Source organism: Hypanus sabinus, chromosome 4 (genome assembly GCF_030144855.1).
Source record: "Hypanus sabinus isolate sHypSab1 chromosome 4, sHypSab1.hap1, whole genome shotgun sequence".
Classification (NCBI taxonomy): domain Eukaryota; kingdom Metazoa; phylum Chordata; class Chondrichthyes; order Myliobatiformes; family Dasyatidae; genus Hypanus; species Hypanus sabinus.
Genome location: NC_082709.1, coordinates 152,779,518 through 152,805,625, shown reverse-complemented (window position 1 = coordinate 152,805,625; position 26,108 = coordinate 152,779,518). Strand labels below are relative to the sequence as shown.

The 26,108-nt window shown below is 37.1% G+C and overlaps 1 protein-coding gene across 1 annotated transcript; it reads left to right on the top strand.

Annotated features, from left to right (window-relative positions):
* Window positions 1–1,705: 1,705 nt before the first annotated feature.
* LOC132392171 (F-box only protein 40-like) lies at window positions 1,706–21,144 on the top strand. Its single transcript, XM_059966018.1, has 3 exons — window positions 1,706–1,729; window positions 9,935–11,830; window positions 20,126–21,144. Exons 1-3 carry the CDS (start codon window positions 1,706–1,708, stop codon window positions 20,357–20,359), a joined length of 2,154 nt encoding a protein of 717 aa, XP_059822001.1. The 3' UTR covers window positions 20,360–21,144.
* Window positions 21,145–26,108: the final 4,964 nt, after the last annotated feature.

Sequence of the window (26,108 nt, the reverse complement as noted above, 5' to 3'; positions counted from 1 at the left end):
GTAGAAACTGCAAAGTTGAAGCAAAAAAATTGCTTCAAATCACATATCGTGCTAACTTGGAGGTATATCAACATTACTTCATCTTTTCTGGGACTAAATTCTGGAACCTACTGCATATCACAGTGGGAAAACACTAGTTTTCTGCAGAGGTTTTGATGTAGGGATGTAGGTGGATGTTAACAAGGATTTGGTGATAGGTTGTCTTTGACAGCAGTAATATAAGTTATGACCTGGTGACTTTGTTATGTACTGTCGGGGATGGACTCATTTTAATTATGAGGATATGGAAGTTGTAGGTGAGATAAACAGATAATTGTTTTCTACAAATAAATTATTTCATTATAGGCTATTTGTCTTAAACACCTACTTACCTAACAAAAACAATAAGGAATATAAATTCAGGCTTATACAATACAACTGTGCCATCAACCTCAATTTTAAGTTCTTTTCTGTCCCCACAGAATGCAACCTGACATAAAGGTATTCCGGCATTTTGTGTTTTCATATTAGATTACTTTTGTCCATAGGCATTTGATTTTTAAATGCAATAAAATTAGCCTTGATGCTGTGCTTTCACTTGCAGAAACCTTGTGACCTACTGCAACCTCAAGGCTTTGGCGGAAACTGGAGTTCAGATTTGTAACATGATCGTGGGAGCATGACAGCTGGGCTCCCATAGCTAATAAACAAAATGGAAGTTATTATTTCATGTCTTACGTATATTGAAACATATTACATCATGTCTTTTGGAGAATTATACTTGTTTTCCTTTATTTTGCCATTTATTTTGTCATTGCCTGATATTGTTATTTAAAATGTAAAAGTACTCTGTTTACTTTTATCTTAATCTTAAGTGCATATACTTTTATCTTAATTGAAGGATATTTATTGTTCATCATGTTGGTTAATGACTGAGACAATGTCATAATTTAATATGCTTGGAAATAGCATTTTAGGGGATTAATAAGTTGTTGTCTTGGTAGTATTCCAAACATCAGAGCTCATTCCAGAAGCTCAAATTTAGTTTATTTTTAATACCATACACATTTATCTAAATATAAATGTGACCTCTTCATGAGCCAGACATGTGTATTATTCAGATCTAGGCTGGGAGGACTAAACTCAACTTCTCGGCATCATTCAAGGTAGGTTTGGATTGCTCATTTTGTTTTTTTTTTGTTAAGGTTAAATGTTAATACATGTGCTGCATATTAAGTTGATTCTTCAAAAAGTATTTTGTGGCCTGTGAATAGTGTTGTTTCAATTGGATCTTGTGATCTTGAATAATATTCAATAATTAAACGAAACTCAATGCAATTGTACTTGAAAAGCTGAAGATGGATAACACACTGACAAATGAGATACAAATTTTAAATTAAGAATAATAAAGACAATTTTGATTAATTTATGTTCTTCACTAACTACCAGTATTACAAGCAAGGTGTTCTGATTATAGTTGTGTCTTGTCATGCCAGCCCTTGTTTAACTCAACAATCTAATTATTAGTACTGTGGTAGAAGGGAATAACTTCATTATGTTCTCCTATGTTAGCCTGGAAAAAAAATACCTTAAATAATGTGGGAAAATTGTGAGTATATGTTTCTAATATGGAAGCTCGCCATTTTGTAGAAAATTGTTTCCTGCTGCAGGATTTTAAATTGCCAAGCAACATAAAGGGCCTTAAGATTTAAAGTACCAAAGAAAAATGACGTCGCCTTGTAGCTGTCAAGTAATTGGTTACATACGAACACATCTCAGATTTTACTCTTGGACTACTAAATTTACTTTTCTGCAGAACGGTCATACAGTAGGAATATTATTTAGCCAACAAAAAATAGGAATGAATTAGTTGAAAATAGCAATTCCCCAATTAATCTTTTCTTGGGCTAAAGTCCACCAGCAGGTGTTTTAATGAAATGTATCTTTTATGCTGCATGATCAGTTTGTTCACTTGTTTTTTTTAGGGAAAAAAAGGAAACACATTAGGACAACTGCTTTTGTAGAATGGTAATCACAGAAATAGAATTCATGAAAATACAAAGCACACAAAAGCTGTTTGGTAATCAGGTCTATACTTGCCTTCTAAATGAACCTCCTCTGTTCTCACATCCTGCAATGTATGATGAGCTCAGTTGTTTTAGCCCCAAGAATTGAGACCATCCATTCTACCCTTCCACTTCCCTCTCTTCCTCTTCGTGACTGAAAAGATGTTCCTTTTTGTTTCTTACCATTCTGATACTGAATGCACACCCTTTTGCAATTTCTAAATCAATTAAAACAGTACCTAAATTGACCAAGTAATACAATTTCTGTGAATCCCTTTAAAATAGAATAGGATTGCAACTCATATAAAACAATTATTTTTCATTTTATCTCTCTTTTTGTATCAAATTTGTTTAAATTCATCTTAGTTAGCCTACAGTCATTCCTCTATTTCTCAATTTGAGGTACATTGTTTCTCCTTTTATTTACAAAATTCTTTGGTGTTTTGTTATTCTTGCTTCATTACTATCAAATAGCAGTTGAAGAACAAATTTTTACAATCTTAACTTTCAGGAAAATATCTAATATTAAGATATGTTTACCCAATAAAATTTGGCCTATAATCTCATTTTGTTTTTTCTTGCTTGGCTCTTGCAAGTGCCTTGTCACTGTAATTTGTTATTCTTTCTTACAAATAAACTCACTAATTTTTAATGCTCATTGTTATGTCTTTCTTGTCATCTATTTTTATTCTCTAGCTTTCAATATCAAAATAGTAATTTGAACTAGAAATCACACTTAAAACAAATATGGAACAGAGTGATCCATGGGTATATGAACATAAGTTGTTGAAAATGGTAGGGCAGACAGAGAATGTGACATGAAAGCAAAATAAGATTTTGGGTTTTATAAGTAAAGACATTAGTACATAAGAGCAAAGAACTCATAATGAACTTTTATAAAACACTAGTTCAACCACAACTAGAGTTTAATGCCCAGTTATTGCCATTACTATTTACGAAAGACGTGAAGATGTTTGAGAGGCTGCAGAAAGAAAGGATACTGTAATAGTTCCGATGATGAGAAAGGCTGGCGAAACTGCAATTGCCTTTCTTGGAAAACAGGAGGATAAGAGTGGATATGACAGAGATATATAAAATTATCAATGACAGTCAGGGTAGATAGAAATTGTGCCCTTTGTCAAGAACTAGAAGACGTAGAATAAAGCTAATTGGCATAAAGAACCAAAAGTGGCAGTGACTACATAGAATCCGGAATTCACTGACAGGAGAGCATTGGAAGTGATTCAGTTGTAGCTCTCAAAAGAGTTAAGTAATTGAAAGGAATCAAAATTGTAGGATTATTGCAATTTTTCCATGGTTGTCACGGACTTCATAAAAATAGTCGTGGACAAGTGCGTTCCCTCAAAATAATTCAGAGTTTTCCCCGACCAGAAGCCCTAAGGGCCAAATCAGAGGCATTCAGGTCTGCCAAACAAGTAAAGTACAAGAGGTCCAGGTATGATCTCTGGAAAGCCATCTTACGAGTGAAGTGGAAACTCCAAACTAAACTTGAATCAATGAAGGATGCTCGACTGTTGTGGCAGGGCTTGAATACTATTACCTCTTACAAAGTGAAATCAAGTGACTTAGGTGACAACAAGGCTTCGTTTCCAGGTGAGTTCAATGCCTTCTATGCTCGCTTTGATCATCAAAACATGGAGCCTCTGACAGCCTCTGATGACCCCATGATTTCAGTCTCTGAGGTTGATGTGCGAGCATCCTTCAGGAGAGTGAACTCACAGAAAGCATCCAGCCCAGATGGGGTGCCTGGTCAATTACTAAAGACCTATGCTGATCAACTGGCTGAAGTGTTCACCAATATCTTTAACATCCACTTTGGTATCTGAGGTACCCACCTGCTTCAAGTGGGCCTCGATTTGTGCCTAAGAAGAACATGGCAACCTTTCTCAATGACCATCTTACATCCACTGTGATGAAGTTTTTTGAGAGGTTGTTGATGAAACACATCATATCCTGCCTGAGAAGTGACTTGGAACCACTCCAATTTGTTTGCCAGCACAATAGGTCATCTGTAGATGCCATTTCATTGGTTCTTAATTCAACATCTGGATGCATTTGTTAGGATGCTCTTTGTCAATTACAGCTTACTATCATCCCCTCAATCTAATCAATAAACTTTAAGACCCTAGCCTGAATACCTTCTTGTATAATTGATCCTCAATTTCCCCACTTGCAGACCCCAGTGAGTTCAAATTGGCAATACCATTTCCTCCACAATCTCAGTCAACACAGGGCCACCACAAGGCTGTGTGCTTAGCTCCCTACTCTACTTGCTTTACACTTTGGACTGTGTGGTTAAGGACAGCTCCCATGCCATTTTTATATTTGCTGCTGTTGGCTGAATCAAATGTGATGATGAATCGGCATTTAGGAGGGAGATGAAGAATCTGGCTGAGTGGTGCCCCAACAACAACCTCTTAGTCAATGTCAGCAAGACCAAGGAGATGTTCATTAACTTCAGGAGAAGGAAACCAGGGGTCCATAAGCCAGTCCTCATTGTAAGATCAGAGGCGGAAAGGATCAGCAACATTAAATTCCTCAGAATTATCATTTCAGAGGATCTGTCCTGGGCCCAGCACATAAGTGCAATTATGAAGAAAGTATGGCAGCACCCTTACTTACTTAGAAAGTTTGCTAAGATTCAGCATGACGTCTAATACTTTGTCAAACTTTTGTAGATGTGTGGTGGAGAGTATATTGACTGGTTGCATCACAGCCTGGTATGGAAACACAAATGCCCTTGAATGGAAAATCCTACAAAAAGTAATGTATGCAGCCAATTCCCAAACTCTCCCTGCCAGTGAGCACATCTCAAAAGAGCACTATTGCAGGAAAGCAGCATCCATCATCAGGGACCCCCACCACCCAGCGTATGTGTGGTGAACTATGTGCCTGTCGGGACACGCCCCTGCTGACTGCTCCTGTGGCTCCTCCCACAGGCCCCTGTATAAAGGAGACCTGCGGCCTGAAGCTCGGCCTCAGTCTCCAAGACCTTGTATGATAGACACTCACTCCTGGTTCCTTCTTCCAGTCAATAAAAGCCGATATCTCGCCTACGTCTCAGTGTGAGTTATTGATGGTGCATCAGTATGCTCCCTTCTCACTGCTGCCATCAGGAAGAAAGTACAGGAGCCTCAGGACTCACACTACAAATTCAGGAACAGTTATTACTCCTCAACCACCAGGTTCTTGAACTAGTAGGGATAATTTCACTCAACTTCAAACTATGGACTCACTTTCAAGGGCTCTTCATCTTATGCCCTAGATACTTACTGCTCACTTATTTATCTAACTAACTATCTCTTTTTTTTATTTACGGTTTCCTTTTGCATATTGGTTGTTAGTCTGCCCTGTTGGGAGCAGCCTCTCTATTATGGTTCTTGGATTTATAGAGTATGTTCGCAAGAAAACAAATCTCTGGGTTGTGTATGGTGACATACATGTACTTGATACTAAATTTACTTCGAACTTTTGAATTTTGAATTTGAAGAATGGTTCATGTATATTTTGTAAAATGGAAAATTTAAGAGTAGTAATTCAAGAAATATCTTTCTACACAAATAACGCTACACACATGAAATAGATTGCAGGTTAAAGATGAAAATGCTTGAATTAAAGAGCAGAAATCCAATATCTTTTTGAAAGAATAAACAAAAACATGCTTCTGCTATTCCTCACTTCTGATTATGTTATAAAAATTCCTTTCAAGGCAAATTTTATTTTGACCATTAAACTTCGTTTCAAATTTATCAAGTGAATGTTAATTCTGTCAGTTGAAATGCTGTTTCTCCCTCTACAACAGGTCTTAAAATACCTTCTGGAAATCCAAGGACTGAAAATAACTCAAGTGATTATTTCTAAAAATGCTCAACCATAACACTAATTCATTCGTTCATTATGTGCTGTGTCGATAACACTAATTAGCTATATTATATATTGAGATTTAGAATAAAATGTAAGAAATTAACATGTCATTTTGATGTTGGTGATTTATCATGATATTGAGAAGTTACTATGGAGCTCTTTAATGAACCTTATACTTATTTTTGACTTCAGCGAATTGGTATTGCTGGTAGAATAATGAACACCTTCCTCATTCCCATAACAAAACACACACTACTTTACACTTATCATACATAAATCATATTCTATGGAAGTTGCTTTTAAAAATTAAACTTTAAAAACATTGAAAACTTTTGCTGTAGATTTTTTTTGTAAAATATTATCCTCAAATATGTATGTTGAATCATATTTAATGTTTTCTGTACTCTTTCAGATCAGAAGAAAGGATTAATCAAAATGGTAAGAAACTACAATTTTTTTAATGTTTTAAAGATTTATCAAAAATTCTTAGTGTAAAAATAAATGAATACAATTTCTAAAAGTTTTGTCTCTGTTATTTTAAGTAATTTTTAAATTTCCTAGACAATTAACATTTGAATCTTTCAACATCTTCCTTGCCCAATGTGATGATTACACAGATGACACTTATCAGAGTTCACCTTGATCTCTCCTCCACTACTTGTTTGCTTTGAGCACTGCAGCTTGAATCATGTTTTATGACTCTTCTTTTAAAGTTCTTGACTTCTTATTGCCAGAAAGAGCTTCTCACTGAAATAAAATGTTGATATCAGGATAAGATTTTTTAATAACTGAGAAATGGGAGAGAAGAAGAACTAGGGAGACTGTATTTATGTTCCTGTCCAAGGGTTTTGGGGATGAAAGTACTATTTTAATTCAGGTAGTGGTTTTCTTAGAAGGTAGAAAAAATAGGGTAGCAAGGGAGAAATTGATTTAAGTGAATGGGAAAAATATTAAATAATACAATGTGAGAAAATGTGATATTTGTAGAAATAGGTAAGCAGAATACGAATTAATTGATGTTATGGAATTAAATATTTGGAGCTCAGAGGGATCTGGGTGGTCTTGTAAGAGATGATTAGGATGAAAAATGAAACCTTGACCTTTAATGCATGAAAGATGAAATACATGAGTAAAGAAATCTTGCTACATCTTGAAGGAAAACATTTTAGCATTTATTTAAGCATGGCCTGTTAATTTAAGGAAGAGAAGTTCACCATATTAATTGTTGGGATGGAGTTGGTGACAGAGAGCAGGTTAGGTTATAGAGTCATACAACACAGAAGTAGGCTCTTTTACCCAATATGTCCATGCCACTTATCTATACTAATCTTATTTGCCTGCATTATCTATAGTCTTCTATACCTTAGCAATTTATTTACTTTACGAGATGTTTCTTAAATTATGAGAAAGTATTTACCTCCTCTCTCACTTCAGGCAGTGCATTCCAGATTCCAGCTATTCTCTGTTTGAAATAACTTCCCTTTCATTCTACCTCTCAGTTTATATCTATTCCTCTTGCTTGCGACTATACCACCATGATCAAAACATTTTTACCATCAACTCCATCTATCCTTCACATAACTGTATACATCTCTATCAGGTCAGCCTCAATTCTCTGCTCCAAGGAAAACAATCCCGGCTGGTCTAGTTTCTCTTTATAACTTTAATTCTCCAATCCAGAGGTCCTAGATAATCTCCTCTGCCTCCTCTCCAGAGCAATCACATCTTGTAGTGTGACAACCAGAACTGCACACAATACTCCAATATACCGGCTGGGTAGCCTCCAACCTGATGGCATGAACATTGACTTCTCTAACTTCCGTTAATGCCCCTCCTCCCCTTCTTACCTCATCCCTGACATATTTAGTTGTTTGCCTGTTCTCCATCTCCCTCTGGTGCTGCCCCCCCTCCTTTCTTTCTCCTGAGGCCTCCTGTCCCATGATCCTTTCCCTTCTCCAGCTCTGTATCACTTTTGCCAATCACCTTTCCAGCTCTTAGCTTCATCCCACCCCCTCCGGTCTACTCCTATCATTTCGCATTTACTCCTCCCCCCACTACTTTCAAATCTCTTACTATCTTTCCTTTTGGTTAGTCCTGACGAAGGGTCTCGGCCCGAAATGTCGACAGCGCTTCTCCCTATAAATGCTACCTAGCCTGCTGTGTCCTACCAATATTTTGTGTGTGTTGTTTGAATTTCCAGCATCTGCAGATTTCCTCGTATTGACACAATACTCCAGGTGTGACCTAATATTTTGTAAAACTATATGTACCAGATGAGAAAAGCTTGAACAGAATGGGCCTGTACTTTTTGGAATTTAGAAGGATGAGTGATGGTCGCCTTGTAACATAAGGTCCTGAGGGATCTTGACAGGATAGAGGACGTTTCTGGAAGAGGAAGTCTACAACAAGGGCACAAAACCTCAGGATATTATGTTGTCTAGTTTGAGATGAAAATAATTGTCTACTCTCAGAGGAATGCAAATCTTGGAGTTATGGATACTAAATAATTAAGTATATTTAAAATTAAGGGGGATAGATTTTTTTGCTTTAGTGAAATAGGGCTGGGAAGTGGACAAGGCTGAAGATCAGATCAACATGATCTTTCTATATGTGCTTCAGGCTCAAGAAGCCAAGTGGCCTACTATGTATCCTACCCATATGCTTGACATGTATGATATATATAGACATGATATTCATGATAGCTCCAGGAAACAGGAATATAACAACAGGAGATAATACTTAGCATCTTTTTTCCAATGACCATCAAACAGCCCTTTGCATGATCCATTTTTATTCTCCATTCATTCCCATCAACTCTCCCAGTTTCTATAACTTAGAAACACATTAGGGGCAATTCATTGCGGTCAATTAGCCAACCTGCTTGTATGTTCTTGGGATGTGGATGGACACCCATGTGGTCACAAACTCCTGTGTAGACAGCACCAGAGGTCAGGATTGTACCAAATCATTGGAATTGTGAGACACTAGTTCTACTAACTTTGCCTGCATATAACCAGACTTCTGTCACAAAAAGTATGAATGTGGTGATAATGGTCTGAAGTTGCTGCACTTGCCGATTAAAGCAAAATTGAAGTTCCTTATAATCTAAAAAGTTAGTCTTTTAAGAGTGTTCCATAGAATCAGGGCTGAGTTTTGAAATAACTGATGAGTCCTTTTGAGGGATCTACAGATTTCTTTTTCACAAGTTGGATACACAGATTTCTAACTAGGCGTTTGCATAAGATCTTAGTAGTGTTTATTTTTTTAAGTATTATTTTCACATGTTCTTACTGCATCCTCGAGTTTCCTTTGTAAAAACCTGAAGTGCTCAGTGCCTTCCTGGGCATTCTTTCACCATTTTAATCTGGGAGATGGTCAGGGATTCCCATAACTTAGTGGGTATGGCATGCTTTACTCAAGGACTTTGAGAATATCCTTTCAAGTGTTTTGTCTGTCTACATGGAATCCTTTTGTTTCACTAGAAATCAAGATATTTGTTTTGTGGGCTTGTTGTCCAGCATACAGACATTGTGGCTCACCTAGAATTACAACTTCAGTGCTGGGGATGTTGTAGATGCAGCATTGGTGGTACTTAAGTAGTACCTTGTAGGGCCTTCTGCAGGTTTCCCATCTCTCCAGAGCATTCAGGAGGGTAGGAATAATTTCTGCTTGGTGGTCACGACGTTGGTAGTGGGATTTTGGTCATTTTGTTTGCTGTTTGAAGTAGGTTTAAAACTGTACTGGTACGGTGGAAGAGGGGATGAGTTTCATCACATTCTCCTTCATTGATGGGAGGAATATTGCACACAGAAAGCAAGTAACATTTTTCAGGGAGTGACTTATAAATATTTGATTTATATTTTAATGCATGATACTCAGTTGCATTCAGATTTTGATTATTTTAGTCTAACATTGTAGATGTACAAAAATATTCACACCCACTACATAAGTATATCAAATCAGGCAAACCAACTAAATTAATAAAATGTCTTTTGCTTTTGTAGATCAGAAATAGAAGTTTAGCTCCTCGATTGCACGTGCATTGTGAAAAATGTTACAGTCGTCACTGTAAAAAGTCATTTGAACCTTCTGTTTCCTGTGTGGTTATCAGTTGTCCTTCAAAATGTGGTGCAGTTTTTCATCAGTGTAAGGAAAATGAACACACTCTATTGTGTCCTCTGGAACAAGTTCCTTGCATAAATTCGGCCTTTGGCTGCCCCTTCTCTATGGCACGCTACAAACTTTCCAAACATCTTCGTGTCTGCCCTGCCAGCATTGTGTGCTGCTCAATGCAATGGAATCGCTGGCCAGCCAATGAAGAAGATATAATAATGAATACTGTAGTTAAAGAATCCCTGAATCCAGAGAATTTAGAGTTGGTCACTGCAATGAGGGATCAGAGAATAAGTTTCAATTCAGTGAAGATGGCAGAACTTTTTCCAGAGTTGGCAGAGATTGCTGATGAGAATGATTTGGATCTGAAAGAAATAGGGGCAGTAGGAGGATCACATATGGCCTCTGCTTGTATGGATAGTGGTTGTCCAGAAACAGGAATAAAAGTGCATCAAAATGGAATCGACAAAAGCAGTACTGATGTAAAAGACAAGGTTGAACTAACCCAAGAAGAAGAAACAATAGGATCTGAGCAAGCAATAGATATTTCCAAGTACACTTCTTGGGAGGGTATCTTCAGTAAGGATAAAGGTGGCTGTATGACTGAAAATGCAACTACAGAAGTTATAAATACTCAAAAGAGTGAGAAAGCAAACAGTGCTGATAATAAGAAGAAAACGACTGTAAATGAATCCAATTCATCAGACTCATCTTTGTTGGCAGCAATAGAAAAGACAGGTGAAGCTCCTTGGCAAGAAGGAGTTCTTGATAGACTACAATCTCAGATGGATAGGAAACATTTCGATATGTATTTGGTGCATCATGGCAGCATGCTTATTCGATTTGGTCAGATGAAAGCATGTACACCCAGAGAAAAAGACTTTGTTTATGGAAATCTGGAGGCCCAGGAGGTTATAACTGTCAATACATTTAAGATTCCAACCAGCTACCGAATAAACCGTGAACATTATAGAGACCATATGTCACGCAGGAAAAAAATGGAAACCAAATCTGTGGACACTTCTGACCTCGACACAGTGAATCGTCAATATGATGAAGTAACTATTTCCTTGCTTTGCTATTTGGAGAAAATGCAGAAGGGCCATGCCATATCAGATACAAAGGTCACTGATAGACTAGTAACTGATATTGCGACTCAGACTTACTCTTTTCCTTCTGCTCCTTTTGGCCGTGATGTGGTTTTGGCTGATATAGCAGCAAAGAAAGCCTCCCAGCTATATTTACAACTTCAGACAGAATGCATCACAAAAAGATACAGCAAGTCGATTTCTATCTTTACATTTATGTGTCACCATTTCTTCAGGCGAGATGAGTTTGCATCACACTTTAAGAATGTACATTCTGATATTCAGTCATCCCTGAATGGATGGATGGTACAGAAATGCCCTTTAGCTTACCTTGGCTGTTCCTACATGCAACAGAGATTCTGTCCCTCCACACTGAAAGCAACGATGATCTATAATCAACAGCAAAATGCATTTGCAGTCAAACCAGATATTGCTCCAGTTTTGTGTCAGAACCACAATAGAGACATAAAGGCATGGGAAAACAGGAAGAATTTACCTTGTCTAAGCAGTCTTCCATTTGAGATCCTGAGGCACATTGCAAATTTATTGGACAGCTACAGCCTAACACAGTTGTCCCAAGTGTCTGTATTGATGAATGAGATCTCCTCTACATTACTGCAAGAGCGTGGCATGGTCCATCTTGTCTGGGAAAAGAAAAACTACTCACATGGAAATTTTTCTTGGAGAGCACGTAAAAGGGCAAGTACATTTCATTATGTTCATTGGAGTTTTTAAAGAAAACAATTAAAACCTTAGTGGTTGTCTTCTTGTCTCTATAATTGACATATAGAATAAATATCAGGGACTTCAGGAGCATTAATGTCTGAAGAGAACTTAGGGTGCAAGTCTATTTAATGCTGAAAGTGGAGATACATTAGAATAAGGAAGTGAGGAATGTATTTGGTATACGTGCTTTTATTCATTGAATGTAACATGTGGGACATCATGTTGGACCTGTATGAGTTAGACTACACTTAAGAGTATCTTGTACAATTCTGTTTGTCCCACTAGAGGAAAGATGTGGGGGGGGTGGGGAGAGAGAGAGAGAGAGGGAGAGGGAGAGGGAGAGGGAGAGAGAGAGATTGATTGATTGGATTATCTGATTTATTTCTTACGGAAATGTTGGAGGCTGAACTGTGACCTAATGGATGTTAGAAACATTGAAGTGCATAGATATGATAGATAATCAGAATCTTTCTCCCAGGGTAGGAGTCTGAAATTAGAGGCCCCAGGTTCAAGGTGAGAAATAAGAAAATTAAAGCAAATCAGATAAGTTTTTCATACCAAGGGTGGTGGCTACCTCGATCAAGCTCCAAGATGGCCTGGGAGGGGCAGACAAAACTACAATGGATAATATGCATTTGGGCAGGTACTTAGACAGGAAAGACCTGGAGGATCATGGGCCTAATGAGGCCAAATGGGATTATTGTAAATCAACGTCACAGTTGACATGGATGAGGTGAGCCAAAAGGACCCATTCCTGTTCTGTACAATTCAATGATTTTCTTAAGTACACCAAACAATCTTAACTTTAAATCTTAAGGTTTAAATCTCTACATGATATTCCAAAATTATTTGCCAAATCTTCATCAAATTCAAATAAAAAACAGTAGGTTTTTCCCCAGGAAAAAAGCGAAGTATTGAATCTAATACATATGTAATCTTTGTATCTGCATACTGTTTGTTTTTCTACAAACTTTACACAACTGGGTTTAGTATATAGTTTCTCTCTTATAAGATAGGCACATCACTAGCAATGATAGCATTTAATTCCCACCTACTAGTCATCCTTCAGATCCACGACGAGTCACTCCTTGCACATCAGTTCTCTTTGTAGTGAACAGTGGTCTACTGTATGTTGGGATTGCAAAGATTAAATGCAAAGGTGTTTGTTGCATTCCATGCACCTGCAATTCTCATCCTTCCGAGTGCCAGAGCTAATGGGTTTCAAAGGGTTGTCAGAGAAGCTTTGCTGAGTTGCTACAGTGATCTTAATAGGTGGTAGACCATTGTGCAACGGTAATGGATGAAATGAATGTAAAGGGTGAGATCTGAGTGGCAGTCAAACTCTACTCTTCCAGACAAATAACAATATTGCAATTAGGAAAATAAGTTATGGCACTTTTGCTAAAGGCAGTGACAAGATAAACAAAAGTAAAGGCATGTGTATTAGAACTGACTTATTAATTACCTATGCTCTACTGGATAATTTTAATTAAGAAGAGAAATTATATCCTTTTCAAATGTTGAAGAAACATTTTAGAGATCCTGAATGGTTTTCTCCACCATCTTCTTTAATTGTCTTATCTATTATTTTCCTGAACCCTCTTTTCCTTTGTTAAAATCTACATCTTTGAGCAAACTTTTGGTCCTCCATTCTATGGGGAAAGAACTTATGGTCAATGTCTGGATACTTCATGCCCAGGCTTGTGTTTATCTCAAACAATCTTCCCTGTATAAACACTGGAAGTTCCTAGGAAAACTCCTTGTGGAGTGAGAGAGCCTTTTATACTTCAATAACAATATGACTGAAGTGTGGGAGCCAGTCAAGCCCTCCCCCTGCCCACAGTAGAGAAATGTAAGATTTTGGCAACTGACTAAGTCAGGCTTCCAACTTAACTGGAATTGTCAAGATTGTTAAACACTTAAAAGAACTACAGAGTATTTCTGGGCCATTGAGAAATATTGAAATCCTTACAACAATCTCTAAAACAAAAACCTGGAGAATAAGAGAAAGAACAATGCTGAAAGTCAAAAAGTTGAAAATATTAAAACACTTATGAAATTTCTGAATACTTTTAAACACTTCTACATTTTTAAAGACTTTAAACATTTAAGTTATTGTTTTTTAGATCCAGTGTCCTGTCCACGCAGAAAGAAAATACCAGTACCCTTTGTTCTTACATAACACAGGGCCTTTCAGCACACCTGAAATAAGAATAAGACCATAAGGCATAGGAGCAGAATTATGCCATTTGGCACATCGAGTCTGCTCCGCCATTCAATCATGGCTGATCCTTTCTTCCCCTCCTCAGTCCCACTCCCCAGCTTTCTCCCCATAACCTTTGACTACCTGTCCAATCAAGAACCTATCAATCTCTGCCTTAAATACACCCAACGACCTGGTCTCCACAGTTGCTGATGGTAACAAATTCCACAAATTCACCACCCACTGGCTGAAGAAATTTCTCCGCATCCCTGTATTAAATGGACGCCCCTGTATCCTGAGGCTGTGCCCTCTTGTCCTAGACTCCCCTGCCATGGGAAAATCCTTTCCATGTCTACTGTGTCTAGGGCTTTCAACATTTGAAAGGTTTCAATGTGATCCCCCCTCATCCTTCTAAGTTCTAGCATGTACAGACCCATAGCCATCAATACTTCTAATGATAACCCTTTCATTCCTGGAATCATCTTTGTGAACTGCCTCTTGACCCTTTCAAATACCAGCACATCTTTTCTTAGATGAGGAACCCAAAACTGTTCACAATACCAGTGCCTTATAAAGCCTCAGCATCACATCCCTGCTCTTGTATTCTAGACCTCTTGAAATGAATGCTAACATTGCACTTGCTTTCCTCACCACCGATTCTACCTGCAGGTTAACCTTCAGGTTCTTCTGCATAAGGACTCCCAAGTCTCTTTGCATCTCAGATTTTTGGATTTTCTCCCCGTATAGAAAATAACCTGCACATTTATTTCTATTTCTACTACCAAAGTGCATGACCATGCAGGCATGGTTATACTATTTTGCCATTTGAGTATTTCTTCATTTTTGGAATACTACTATCCTGCACCTTTCTCATTTTTCCCAGAAACTCATGCCATTGTTGCTCTGCTGTCATCCCTACCAGCATCTACTTCGGCCAACTCCTCTCTCATACCACCATAATTTCCTTTGCTCCACTGAAATACTGCTAAATCAGACTTTACGTTCTACCTATGAAATTTCAAGCTGAACTCAATCATATTATGATCAGTGCCTCCTAAGGGTTCTTTTACCTTAAACTAACTAATCAGCTCTGTTTCATTACATAACACCCAATCCAGTATAGCTGATCCTCTAGTAGGCTCAATGATAAACTGCTCCAAAAAGTCATCTCCTAGGCATTCAACAAACTCACTCTCTTGAGATCCATTACCAACCTGATTTTCCCAATTAACCCGTATGTTGAAATCTCTCATGACTATCATAACATTGCTGATTTGACATGACTTTTCTATTTCGTGTTGTAATCTGTGGTCCACATCCCAGTTACTGTTGGCAGGGCCTGTATATATCTGCCATTAGGGTCCTTTTACCCTTGCATTTTCTTAACTCAACCCACAAGGATTCAACATCTTCTGATCCTATGTCACATCTTTCTACTGATTTGATGTCATTCTTTACCAGCAGACCCATGCCAACCCCTCTACCTACCTTCCTATCCCTCTGATACAACGTGTAACCTTGGACATTTAGCTCCCAACTGCAACCATCCTTCAGCCATGTTTCAGTGACGGCCACAACATAATCTCTGACAATCTGTAATAGTGTAACAAGATTATCCACCCTATTTCTTATACTCTGTGCATTGAGTACTGTATTTACTACCCTTTTTCATTCTGCATCCCTAAAGCACTGACACTCACCCCGCTGGCTGCATTTATGTCCCATTATCTGCCTGCTCTTCCTGATAGTCTGACTGCACGATATCTTTGCATTTTTACTATCCATCCTAAGTCCCTTCACTCTGGTTTCACCCCCCCCCCCCGCAAATTAGTTTAAATCCTCCTGAACAGCTTTAACAAACCTGCCCGTGACAATACATGGCATTTTGCCAAATTTTCCATTCCTGTGCTGATTTCCACATGAATTTTAGCACTGCCTGCCTGTCATCTTGTAAGCAATGCACTGTTAATAGTAATTTTGGGACTAATGTGTTTGCATACACAGAAATCCCAAGGTTACTGTCAGTGATGCATGATGATATTAGAATATTTGTTGATGTTGCCCTGTCAATACCTTCTTATGTGATTTGATATTAAGATTTGATGATGCCTGTAAAGCACTTTGGGATGTTTTGATACATTACTGGTTATTTACTCCTTGCCATTGCTTTTCCATTGGCATATGGTATTTCTTGAAAATACCAGTAATAATCACAGTCTACTATTAAAATATTGCCAAGTGTTATTCAGAAACAAAATGCTCTTCAATAATTATTACATCTTCAATGTAAATAATAAAGAATATTAGAAGTTAAGAGCCTTGATTTGTTACTTTTCCATTACCAAAGCAGTCACTGATAGAATGCTGACCTTCATTTGGTTCTCCTCTATCCATAATCTCTGACAGTTTAAAAATAACCAGCCTTGATTGTAACATTACTAAATCTGGGAAAAGCAATTCATGGCATTCAGGCTGTTGATCGCATGCATTCTTATAGTCTTTTTAACTCATAGCTAATAATAAAGTAACACTACTGATAATACATAGTATAATTCAAATGCTAGATAATTTATTTGTGTCAGCACACTATCCTCAAAGACACCACAAAAAAAAAACAACTTTTCAGTTATTACTTCTGGTATTGTAGAAGGCGAGGGAATAATTTCAGGGTCCATGAAGAGCACATTTTGCTGGTGTTCATTTTCACAATGAGAACAATGGTGAGGCCTTTAATGTTCAGCTTTATTATGGTGTAAATCAGAAAACAACCACACACGAGAGTAAAAGTGAAAAAAAGAAAAAAAGAACTTACTGTTTAAAGAACTTGCTCCTTCACGAGTGTACTATGTGGAATCTTGCCTAGATAATTAGGATCATAATATATGTTAAGAGGCTGAAATTTCAATATTTACCCAGTGGAAATCCACTAAACATTCCTGAAATAGCTTGACCATTCAAGTGTCATGACATTTAATAAAATGATAGGTATTAATTACTGCAAAACAGATTCAGGGAATGAAAACTAACTTCCATTCTGTGATCCCATTCTGCTGTTTCTGATTTTAAATTTTTAAATAAACATATCTGTTTCCTTACCTCTTATATAATTTTCCTTTTTCATTTTTTTTTGTTTTCAATACATAATTTTACATTTATTTAAAGATTCTATGTTTCTATTTTTGGTTTTGGATCTGCATGTCTCATTGAAGATTCTTAAACACAAGTAGTTGGAATTATGTAGTTGCCTTTTTTTACATTGATTCCAATCTGCTTCTTAGGGCTCAATAAATTTGATACCAATCAAATGTGCACAAGAGTTTTGTGAGCTAAATGAGACATACAGTTATCAGATTCTGCAAAATCTGTTTTTGGAATGTAGATGTTGCTGAGAAGACTTACTACTGCTATTCTAACTGAGAATGTTTGCTATGTTATTTTAAAGGAAGAAATTGGAGAGTGCTGAAACAATAGAGTATGTAGAGCAGACACAGAGGAGAGAGGGACACAGGGGTTCCCAACCTGAGGTTCATGGAGCCCTTGGTTAATGGTAGGGGTCCATGGCATAAAAAAGTTAGGAACTCCTGGTCTAGAAACAGTTGAGGAACTTTAAACAAATCTGAAAAACCAAGAAGGTAAGCATGATTTAATTGGGGGGGGGGGGGAGGAAGGGAGTGGGAGAGGAAGAGGGAAAGGGAATTGTGCTGTGCCTATTCTAAAGATGAGTAGCTGTTCTTTGAGTTTATGATGAGTATCATTGGAGAACAATATGGGATCAAGGATTGAGGCCAGAGTGGTAGGATGGAAAACTAGTGAGACGGATAAATGGAAGTTCATGGTCACCCTTGCAGTCTGAAACTGTTCTGTAAAATTTTTCTCAATCTATTTTTGCGAGAAGACCACATCGTGAGCATCAAATGAGATTATCTAAATTGGAAGAAGTGTGAATAAATTACTGTTTCATCTGTTTGAGTCCTGATTGGTAGGAAGAACTGATTTCCTTCCCTAAAGGATCAAAATGAACTTGATGTTTAAAATTCTTGAGAACTTCATGATCACATTTACTGATTAACAGCTTGTAATTCCATTTTTTTAAAGAACTGAATTCAAATTCAGTAACTGCAAAGGTGGAATTAGATTTCATGATTTCTAGATTGTCCAGGTATCTGGATTATGAACATTTCCAACTACGGGATCTCTAGCTATATTGAGCGACATGAATGCAATCAATGCTGCTCATTCTGTAGAGTTTCCTATATTCGAAACAGATGATACACCTGCTAATATATTGTTGTTCCAGGTAGTGGTTTACTTTGTATATGTAAGACAGTGTTAGTTTTTGAATAAATCTTAATATTCCTTAAGGAACTTCGGTATCTTTTACTAAAGTACAAATACTACCTAATTTATTTTAAGAATTTGTGATGATTATCCTCAATATAATCACTGTATTGCTATATTAGGCACTTATCAAACTTGGCACACAGAGAAATCAGAAACCATAAATCTCTTGTTCTGACACATATGATTATTGTTACCTGTAGAGATCAGAGGGAACTTCTGAGCAGATCTGATATCCTGTCTCCTGTCCTGTCCCTTCCTTCTCTTCCCTACCATTTAGTGGTTCCGGAGGGTACAAATTGACCAGAGTTTGTTTGTGGTTGTGGATGGGTCCAGGGTGTAAGACCCAAACCAAGAGGGCATTTATAATCTCCAAATTTGATTAGACTTTACATCTTTAGGATTTATTTGCTTAAACATAAGCAACTTCTTCTAATAAGCATTGCAATTGGGCAATACACTCAGTGGCCACTTTATTAGGTATGCCTATACACCTGCTCATTAATGCAAATATCTAATCAGCAATCATGTGGCAGCAACTCAATGCATAAAAGTACGCAGACATGGTCAAGAGGTTCAGTTGTTGTTCAGACCAAACATCAGAATAAGGAAGAAATGTGACTTTGACTGTGGAATGAATTTTGGTGCTAGACAGGGTGGTCTGACTATTACAGAAACTGCTGACCTTCTGGGATTTTCATGTACAATAGTCTCTAGACTTTTCAGAGAATGGTGCCAAAAAGAAAAACATCCAGTGAATGGCAGTTCTGTGGGCAAAAATGCCTTGTTAATGAGAGAGATCAGAGGGGAATGGCCAGACTGGTTCAAGCTGACAGGAAGGTGACAGTAACTACACATTACAATAGTGGTCTTTAGAAGAGCATCTTTGAATGCACAACATGTCGACTTTGAAGTGGTTGGGCTACGCAACAGAAGACAATGAATATATGTCAGTGGCTATTAGGTACATGAGGTGTCTAACGAAGCTATTTCATTTTACATGTTTTCTATTAAAATGAAGTGTCCTTGTGAAGTTTTATTATTAGAAATGAAAAAGACTTTCTCATCAGAAGTAACTATTTTTAAATAGGAATGTCAATTCCTCCTTTCTATGAGCAGCTAGATTTCAAGTGAACAAGTATGACTCAAAATTAAAGCATGATGGAGTATTCAATGGGTTTACTGGTATTGTCAAAACTTTTCAAACATTGCTGTGAGCAAAAGAAAATGATCATAATTAGCAGACTCATACTGTAGCAATCTGTGGATGCTAGTACTTTTCCCCCGAGGATCTGATTTGGGTACATTGAATCATGAACCAGCAAAGGCAATTATAGAAAATATCTGCATGAGTCGTTTTGGATATAATTTTTAATTGTCTAAAACTTCTCAATCTTTAGAGCTGCTTTGACTGATTCCTCCCCTTTGTACTGATATAAGATACTAGAGCTAAGCAGAGGTTCAACTCTAAGATATGGAAATCGGGTTTAACTGTTTCCGAGCAGTATCTTCTAGGGAAATGCATTTCGCTCTTCTTGACTTCTTATCTCAAACCAGCTGTTAAATGCTGCATGATAATTAACTAAAGTGGTTCTCTTAGGGTAAAAAATTCTCTTATTAGTTATTTCATGGAATTACCTCTTTACAACAGTGAATTTTAACTTGCATAATTTGTCTTGCAAACCAAACCATGAATTAATAAGACTATAACTTTCTTTTTATTACAGAAGTGGCAATACAGCTCTTTCTTTTCCACAATCGAGAAATGGAATTTTAATGACAACCCCAGCATGGCAGAACATCTGAAAACTTGCTCATACTATGTAAGAGAGTGCAGATCAAAGCGTGTCCCTCTCGTCAGCATGTGCAGAACTCAGAAATCAGAACCTGAGAGAAACAGCCTTATTCATATGTTTAATACAAAACAAACAGCAAATAGATTTTCCAACCTGATTGCATAAGGTTTTAGTGTCTTAATCCTAACTTTGTTACTGTTAATTCAGTAGCTGAAATGGTTAGTATCACAGTTTATATTTAGGACATTTAAAATGAAGTCATTTAAAATGTATTTGTAACAATCATGTGATGCACAATTGTATTCCGCTTGTTGCTTAAACTTCAGAGAGGATAACATTGCAATATATATAATAGATACTTGACTGCAGGTTATCCTTATGTAATAAAACAAAGTGCATAAACAATTTTAAACAAGAATATTAGAATTCATGGAGATGCATCAATAGAAACAGATAATACATTTGTATTAGTTGTTTGCTTTTATAGTCAGAATCTGATTTTCTCAGATAATGCCATGTTGGAAATTTAAAATGTATATCACTGTTAATGTGGTACATGGTTCTGCCAGCAGGTTTTTCTTTTGCATTTCAGACTGCTGTTCCTTCATGTCTCATCAGGGTAGGTTTTTGGAAAAGTCAGCTGTGGAACCTTCAGGTTCGAGCCTGGAATTGAATGGTAGAAGAAGAATAACTCAATCTGATTTGTTTCTGTACTTTTACTTTTAATTAACTATAGAATTATATGGACAGAATGAAATGGGAAAAGAGTTATTTCTAAATAAAGTTCTGCTGTATTAAAGTTGAAAATAGGGCAACTTTGCTTCTTCAGAGAATTGCCTGAGTTATAAATCCTCTGAGATCTTCTGAGTCTTCAGCTGGGTGTTACTGTTAAAAATTACTCTTTCTTTACCTCCAACACAATGCTATAATCATCCAAGGTCTTTAATGAACTTTCATTCACACAACACTTTCACTTCAGTGGCCAGAATTTTAGAAAGTAATATGGCATCTTGCATCTTCCAACAATGATAGATCACATTGAAGATCATGTTGCATGCCAAGTATATTTTTTAAACAAATTTACAAAACAAGCAACTATGATTTTAAATCAGAACAAACTCTGTACCTAGAAAGGTCACAACTATGGGTGACATAAGGCCTTGCCTATTTGAAGAACGATGAGAACTATAGTTTTCAGGATGTGGGTTGGGAAACAGAGTCTATATGATGATAGTCAATCTGCAGTGCACACACAAGGAGGAATGGCAGCAGATCAGGCAGTATCAGGAGGGAAATGGACAGTCGACATTCATTGGCTCATTCCATTTAGTCCATTTTAGATCAAGTGATCAAAAGTTAAAGGGTGACCAGTTTCAAATTCCTGGGTGTCAACATCCTTGAGTATCTGTTCTGGGCCCAACATATTGATGCACTTACAAAGGAGGCATGTCAGCAGCTATTTTTCATGCCCTCTTTTCATTGCTACCATCAAGGAGGAGGTAGAGGGGTCTAAAGATATACGCTCAATGTTTCAGGAAAGCTTCTTCCCCTCTGCCATCAGATTTCTGAATGGACAATGAACACTACCTCAGTAATTTTTCCCCTTTCTTTTTGCACTATAATTTAATTTAATTTTTAATATATACTTATTGTAATTTATAGTTATTACTATGTATTGCAATGTACTGCTGCCATATAACAACAAATTTCATGACATATGTGAGTGATATTAAACCAGATTCTAATATGGAATCAGGAAGATGCTGCCTGAACTACTGCATTGAGTTCCTCCAGCCTTTTGTGTGTATTGCTTAAGATTTTAGCACCTGCAGAATCCCTTGTATCTCCATTTATGTGCACACATATTAGCTTCTTGGTGTTAATATTTCAGAGAAAGATGTTTTGATTCTGTTAATATCCGTTTGGGAGCGCTGTGTATGAATCGGAATATTGTGATTTTGAATTTCCTACCTTGCTTTGAGGTCAAATTACAGGCTGAAACTTTACTGCCATCTTGAGGTAACCAAGAAGATGCATGTTAATTAAAGATGCTAATATTTAAAAAGGAAGAATGGACATTCTCTGATGTTCGAGTTCTTACTTCAAAGGGAACCTGCAAATATCAAGTAGACTGAGACATCAGTTTGGTTGTATGTGGGACATTGTCTACAATGTTGTCTACACGTTGTCTACATTACAATTGCTCCTGCAATTGGAAAATCATTGTTTACAATATGCCCAAGTTCAATTTCAAATTAAATTTATTATCAAAATGCATGTATGTTACCATATTCTACCTTAAGATTAATTTTCTTGCAGGTATTTACAGGAAAAATAAAGAAATACAATGGAATCTATGAAAAACTATATGTAAGTAAAGACTGTCAAACAGCCAAAGTACAAAAGAAGAAAAAAACTGTGCAAAAATATTAATACCTAGAATATAAGTTGTGATAGAGTCCTTGAAAATGTCTGTAGGTCATAGAATCAGTTTAGAGTTGTGGTTAGTGATGTTATCCATCCCAGTTTAGAAGGCTGATGGTTGTAGGGTAATAATTGTTCCTGAACCTCGTGGTGTGGGACATAAGAATTCTGTACTAATGGTAACAGTATGAAGAGAGCATGTCATGGATGGTGGTGGTGGGGGTGGTCTTTGACAATGGATGCTGCTTTCTGGTGGCAATACTCCATGTAAATGTACTTAATCGTGGGGAGGGCTTCGCCTGTGATGGACTGGGCTGTATCCACCACTTTTTGAAATCTTTTCCGTTCATGGGCATTGGTGTTTCCATACCAAGCCGTGATGCAATCAGTTAGTATATTCTCCACTCTGCATCTATGGAAGTTTGACAAAGTTCTTGATAACATGCTGAATCTGCACAAACTCATTTGCTTCTAAGCATTTCAAATTTTTAAGATTTGTATCAAAGCTTAAATATAAATATAAAGGAAGACTTTTATTTAAATATTTGTACTTGATTGAACTTTTATCTTGGTACTGATTTTCAAACTGATGTAACAGACATGGTATTACATAATCTGTAGGAAGAATTATAGTCAAGCAGATTTAGATGGCATTGAAGACTCGGTAGCATCCCCCATACAGTCTAGAAATGCTGAACTCTTATATGCCTCAGTGACTGAAGGGGGATTTGAATTTATAAGCTCCTGACTGAGGGGTCAGAGTGCAATAATATACAATTGCTAATTTTATGAGGTTCTATCATGCACAAGTCCTCTTCCCACATGAAAGCTTGCTTATTTGTTATAACACAAAAGGAAGGCATTTGGCCTAATGGGCCTATGCTGGCAATCAGAAGAGAAATCCCAAAATTACCACTCCCCTTATTTACCAAATTCTCTCTCACACGCCTATCAATTATGTGATTTTTTTTAAACCCTTACCCACGTTAAGAGGTAATTTGATATATTCAATTAAACTACTACTATATTTTGAGATGTGAGAGGAAGCTGTAGCCCCTGTGGAAATCCCATGTGGTTATGGAGAAGTGGAGATTGTCTACACTGGGGGTCAGGACTGAATCAGGATGCCTCGAGCTGTATGGGAGCAGCATCAACTGTCGTGAAACTTTTCAAACTTGAAACAGCTTCTCCTTTCACTTTATTAGTCCATTTTTTAAAAGAGTTACTTGTCAAAACTGCCATGGAACACTAAAACTGCCATGGAACACTAAATCTGATCATTGGTTTAAGTAAGAATGTGCAAATAACATTTGGTTCATTCTCTTCTAATGTGATAGTGATAAAAATTTAAAGAAACAGTAAAATCACCTGTTTCTCTTCTCACACTGACTTGACCTGAGAAGTGGTTCCATCATTTGCTGTTTTTATGTTAGTAATATTATACCCAATGGGGAAGTGTTTTACTGTTTTGAGTTAAAAATAAAAGTATACACACATACCCTTGGGCTCAAAAAATTAATCAAAAGTTATACTTCATGGAAAAAATAATGTTTGATCAACAATCAGTGAAACTGAAAATTGTTTAATTTTGTTTCAGGATCTAACAAAGTGAATTTACTTTGATGAATGTTACAGTGATGAACCATCGCCAGAGAATTGTTTTAATGCTAATTTCTAGCAGTATTTCTTATATTCTGAGAATATGACTTTATAATGAAATACACTTTTGGATCATTTGAGACACTCCCGCATCTAAACATTCTTTGTGCATGTGTCTTGTTGATCTGCTTTTGTCTTCACTCAATGATCATTAGAAAGTGATCAGGAGATGGTGATTCAGCTAGTTTTGTAGCCTCCTAGCCAACATAACTAATTATACTATCCCAACGCTGTGCCTCCCACTTCAACCATCCTACATATCGTATTATCGGCATTGCACAGAGATTTGCGGATTTTATAGCTATTAAGCCATTTGCAAAGTTGTTTTGAAATGAACACATTATCATTTAGAAAATGTGGTCTCCCTTTATTGCCCATTCATAACATTTCTAATGAAAGTGATGCTCAGCCATCTTTTTGAAATGCTGCTGTTCTGAGAATAAATGGTCTCTGAATTGCTCTATTAGAGTGTTTAGATGGCTTGTTCCATAATGGCTTGTTCAGAGAGAGGCACTCAGCAGTGGTAATACCATTGCATGTCAGTGGTAGATGGTTAGATTCTTTCTTGTTGGAGATGGTCATTGCTTGAAATTTGTAACCTGACATGAGTACCTGAATGTTGTGTGCATTGTACTGTATTCAAGCATGGTGACAAAGAATCATCCAGTCATAGAGTTGCACAGCACAGAAATGGGTCCTTCAGACCGCCACCTCCATGCCAACCTTTTTGTCCATCTACACTAATCCCATTTGTCAGCTTTAAGTCCATATCCTTCTCTGCTTTAAGCATTTAAGTGGATGTCCAAAGGTCTCTTTAATTGTATCTGATTCCACTACCTCCATTGGAAATGAATTGCATTTGCCAACCACGCTCTGTGTAATAAGGTTTCTTTTAAATCCCCTTTAAATTATTTTTGTGTCACCTTAAACCTAAAGATTCTTATGATTTGCCCTGTCTATGTCTCTCATAATCTTATATACTTCTATCAGGTGACCTCTTGGCTTCCTTCATAAATCTTTCCTCTAACCAAAGTCCTCCAGTCCATGCAACATCCTGGTGAGTCTCCTCTGCACTCTCTGCAGTACAAACATATCCTTCCTATAAAGTAGTGACCAGAAATGCACACAGTATTCTAAGTATGGCATAACCAGTGACTTGTAAAATTACACCTCTTATATTTTTTGCCTTGACCTATGAAAGCAAGTCTTCTTCACCATCCAATTTTCCACTTTCAGGATATTATGGACTTGAAACCCAAGGTCAGTTTGTCCATCCTTAATGTTGTATCATTTACTGTATGCAACCACCCCTTGTTTTACTTCTTAAAATACATCACCTACACTTGTTGGGTTTAAATTCAATTTTCCAATGCTTTGCTCAACATCTTATCTGCTCTGTATCCTGCTGTAGTCTTAGACAACCTTCCCTACTTTTCACACCACCAACTTTCAGTCATCCACTAATTATACCTCCTTTGTTTTCATTCAAAATGTTCCCTATCACTGGCATCAATGCTTCACCACAACCATCTGTCTTGTATCACCAAGCTAATTTTGGATCCAACTAGTCAGTTTATCTTTGATCCCATGTGCCTTAACTTTCTAGATCAGCCAACCACGTAGGATCTGTCAAATGCCTTACTAAAGTCCATCTAGATAATGCTGGCCATCTTTTCTTCTTTAATCTTAGACCATAAGGCATTGTGAGTAGAATTAGGCCATTCGATCCATCGAGTCTGCTCCACCATCTCGTCATGGCTAATTCTTTCTCAATTCCATTCTCCTGCTTTCTCCCCGTAACCTTTCATGCCCTAACTTATCAACAATGTGT

Excerpts from the sequence above, each read along its gene's own strand:
- LOC132392171 (XM_059966018.1), top strand. The coding sequence starts at position 1,706 with ATGACGTCGCCTTGTAGCTGTCAA. Across the intron at positions 1,730-9,934 it reads CGTCGCCTTGTAGCTGTCAA|ATCAGAAATAGAAGTTTAGC; the intron begins GTAATTGGTTAC and ends TTGCTTTTGTAG. Across the intron at positions 11,831-20,125 it reads CTTGGAGAGCACGTAAAAGG|AAGTGGCAATACAGCTCTTT; the intron begins GCAAGTACATTT and ends TTTTTATTACAG.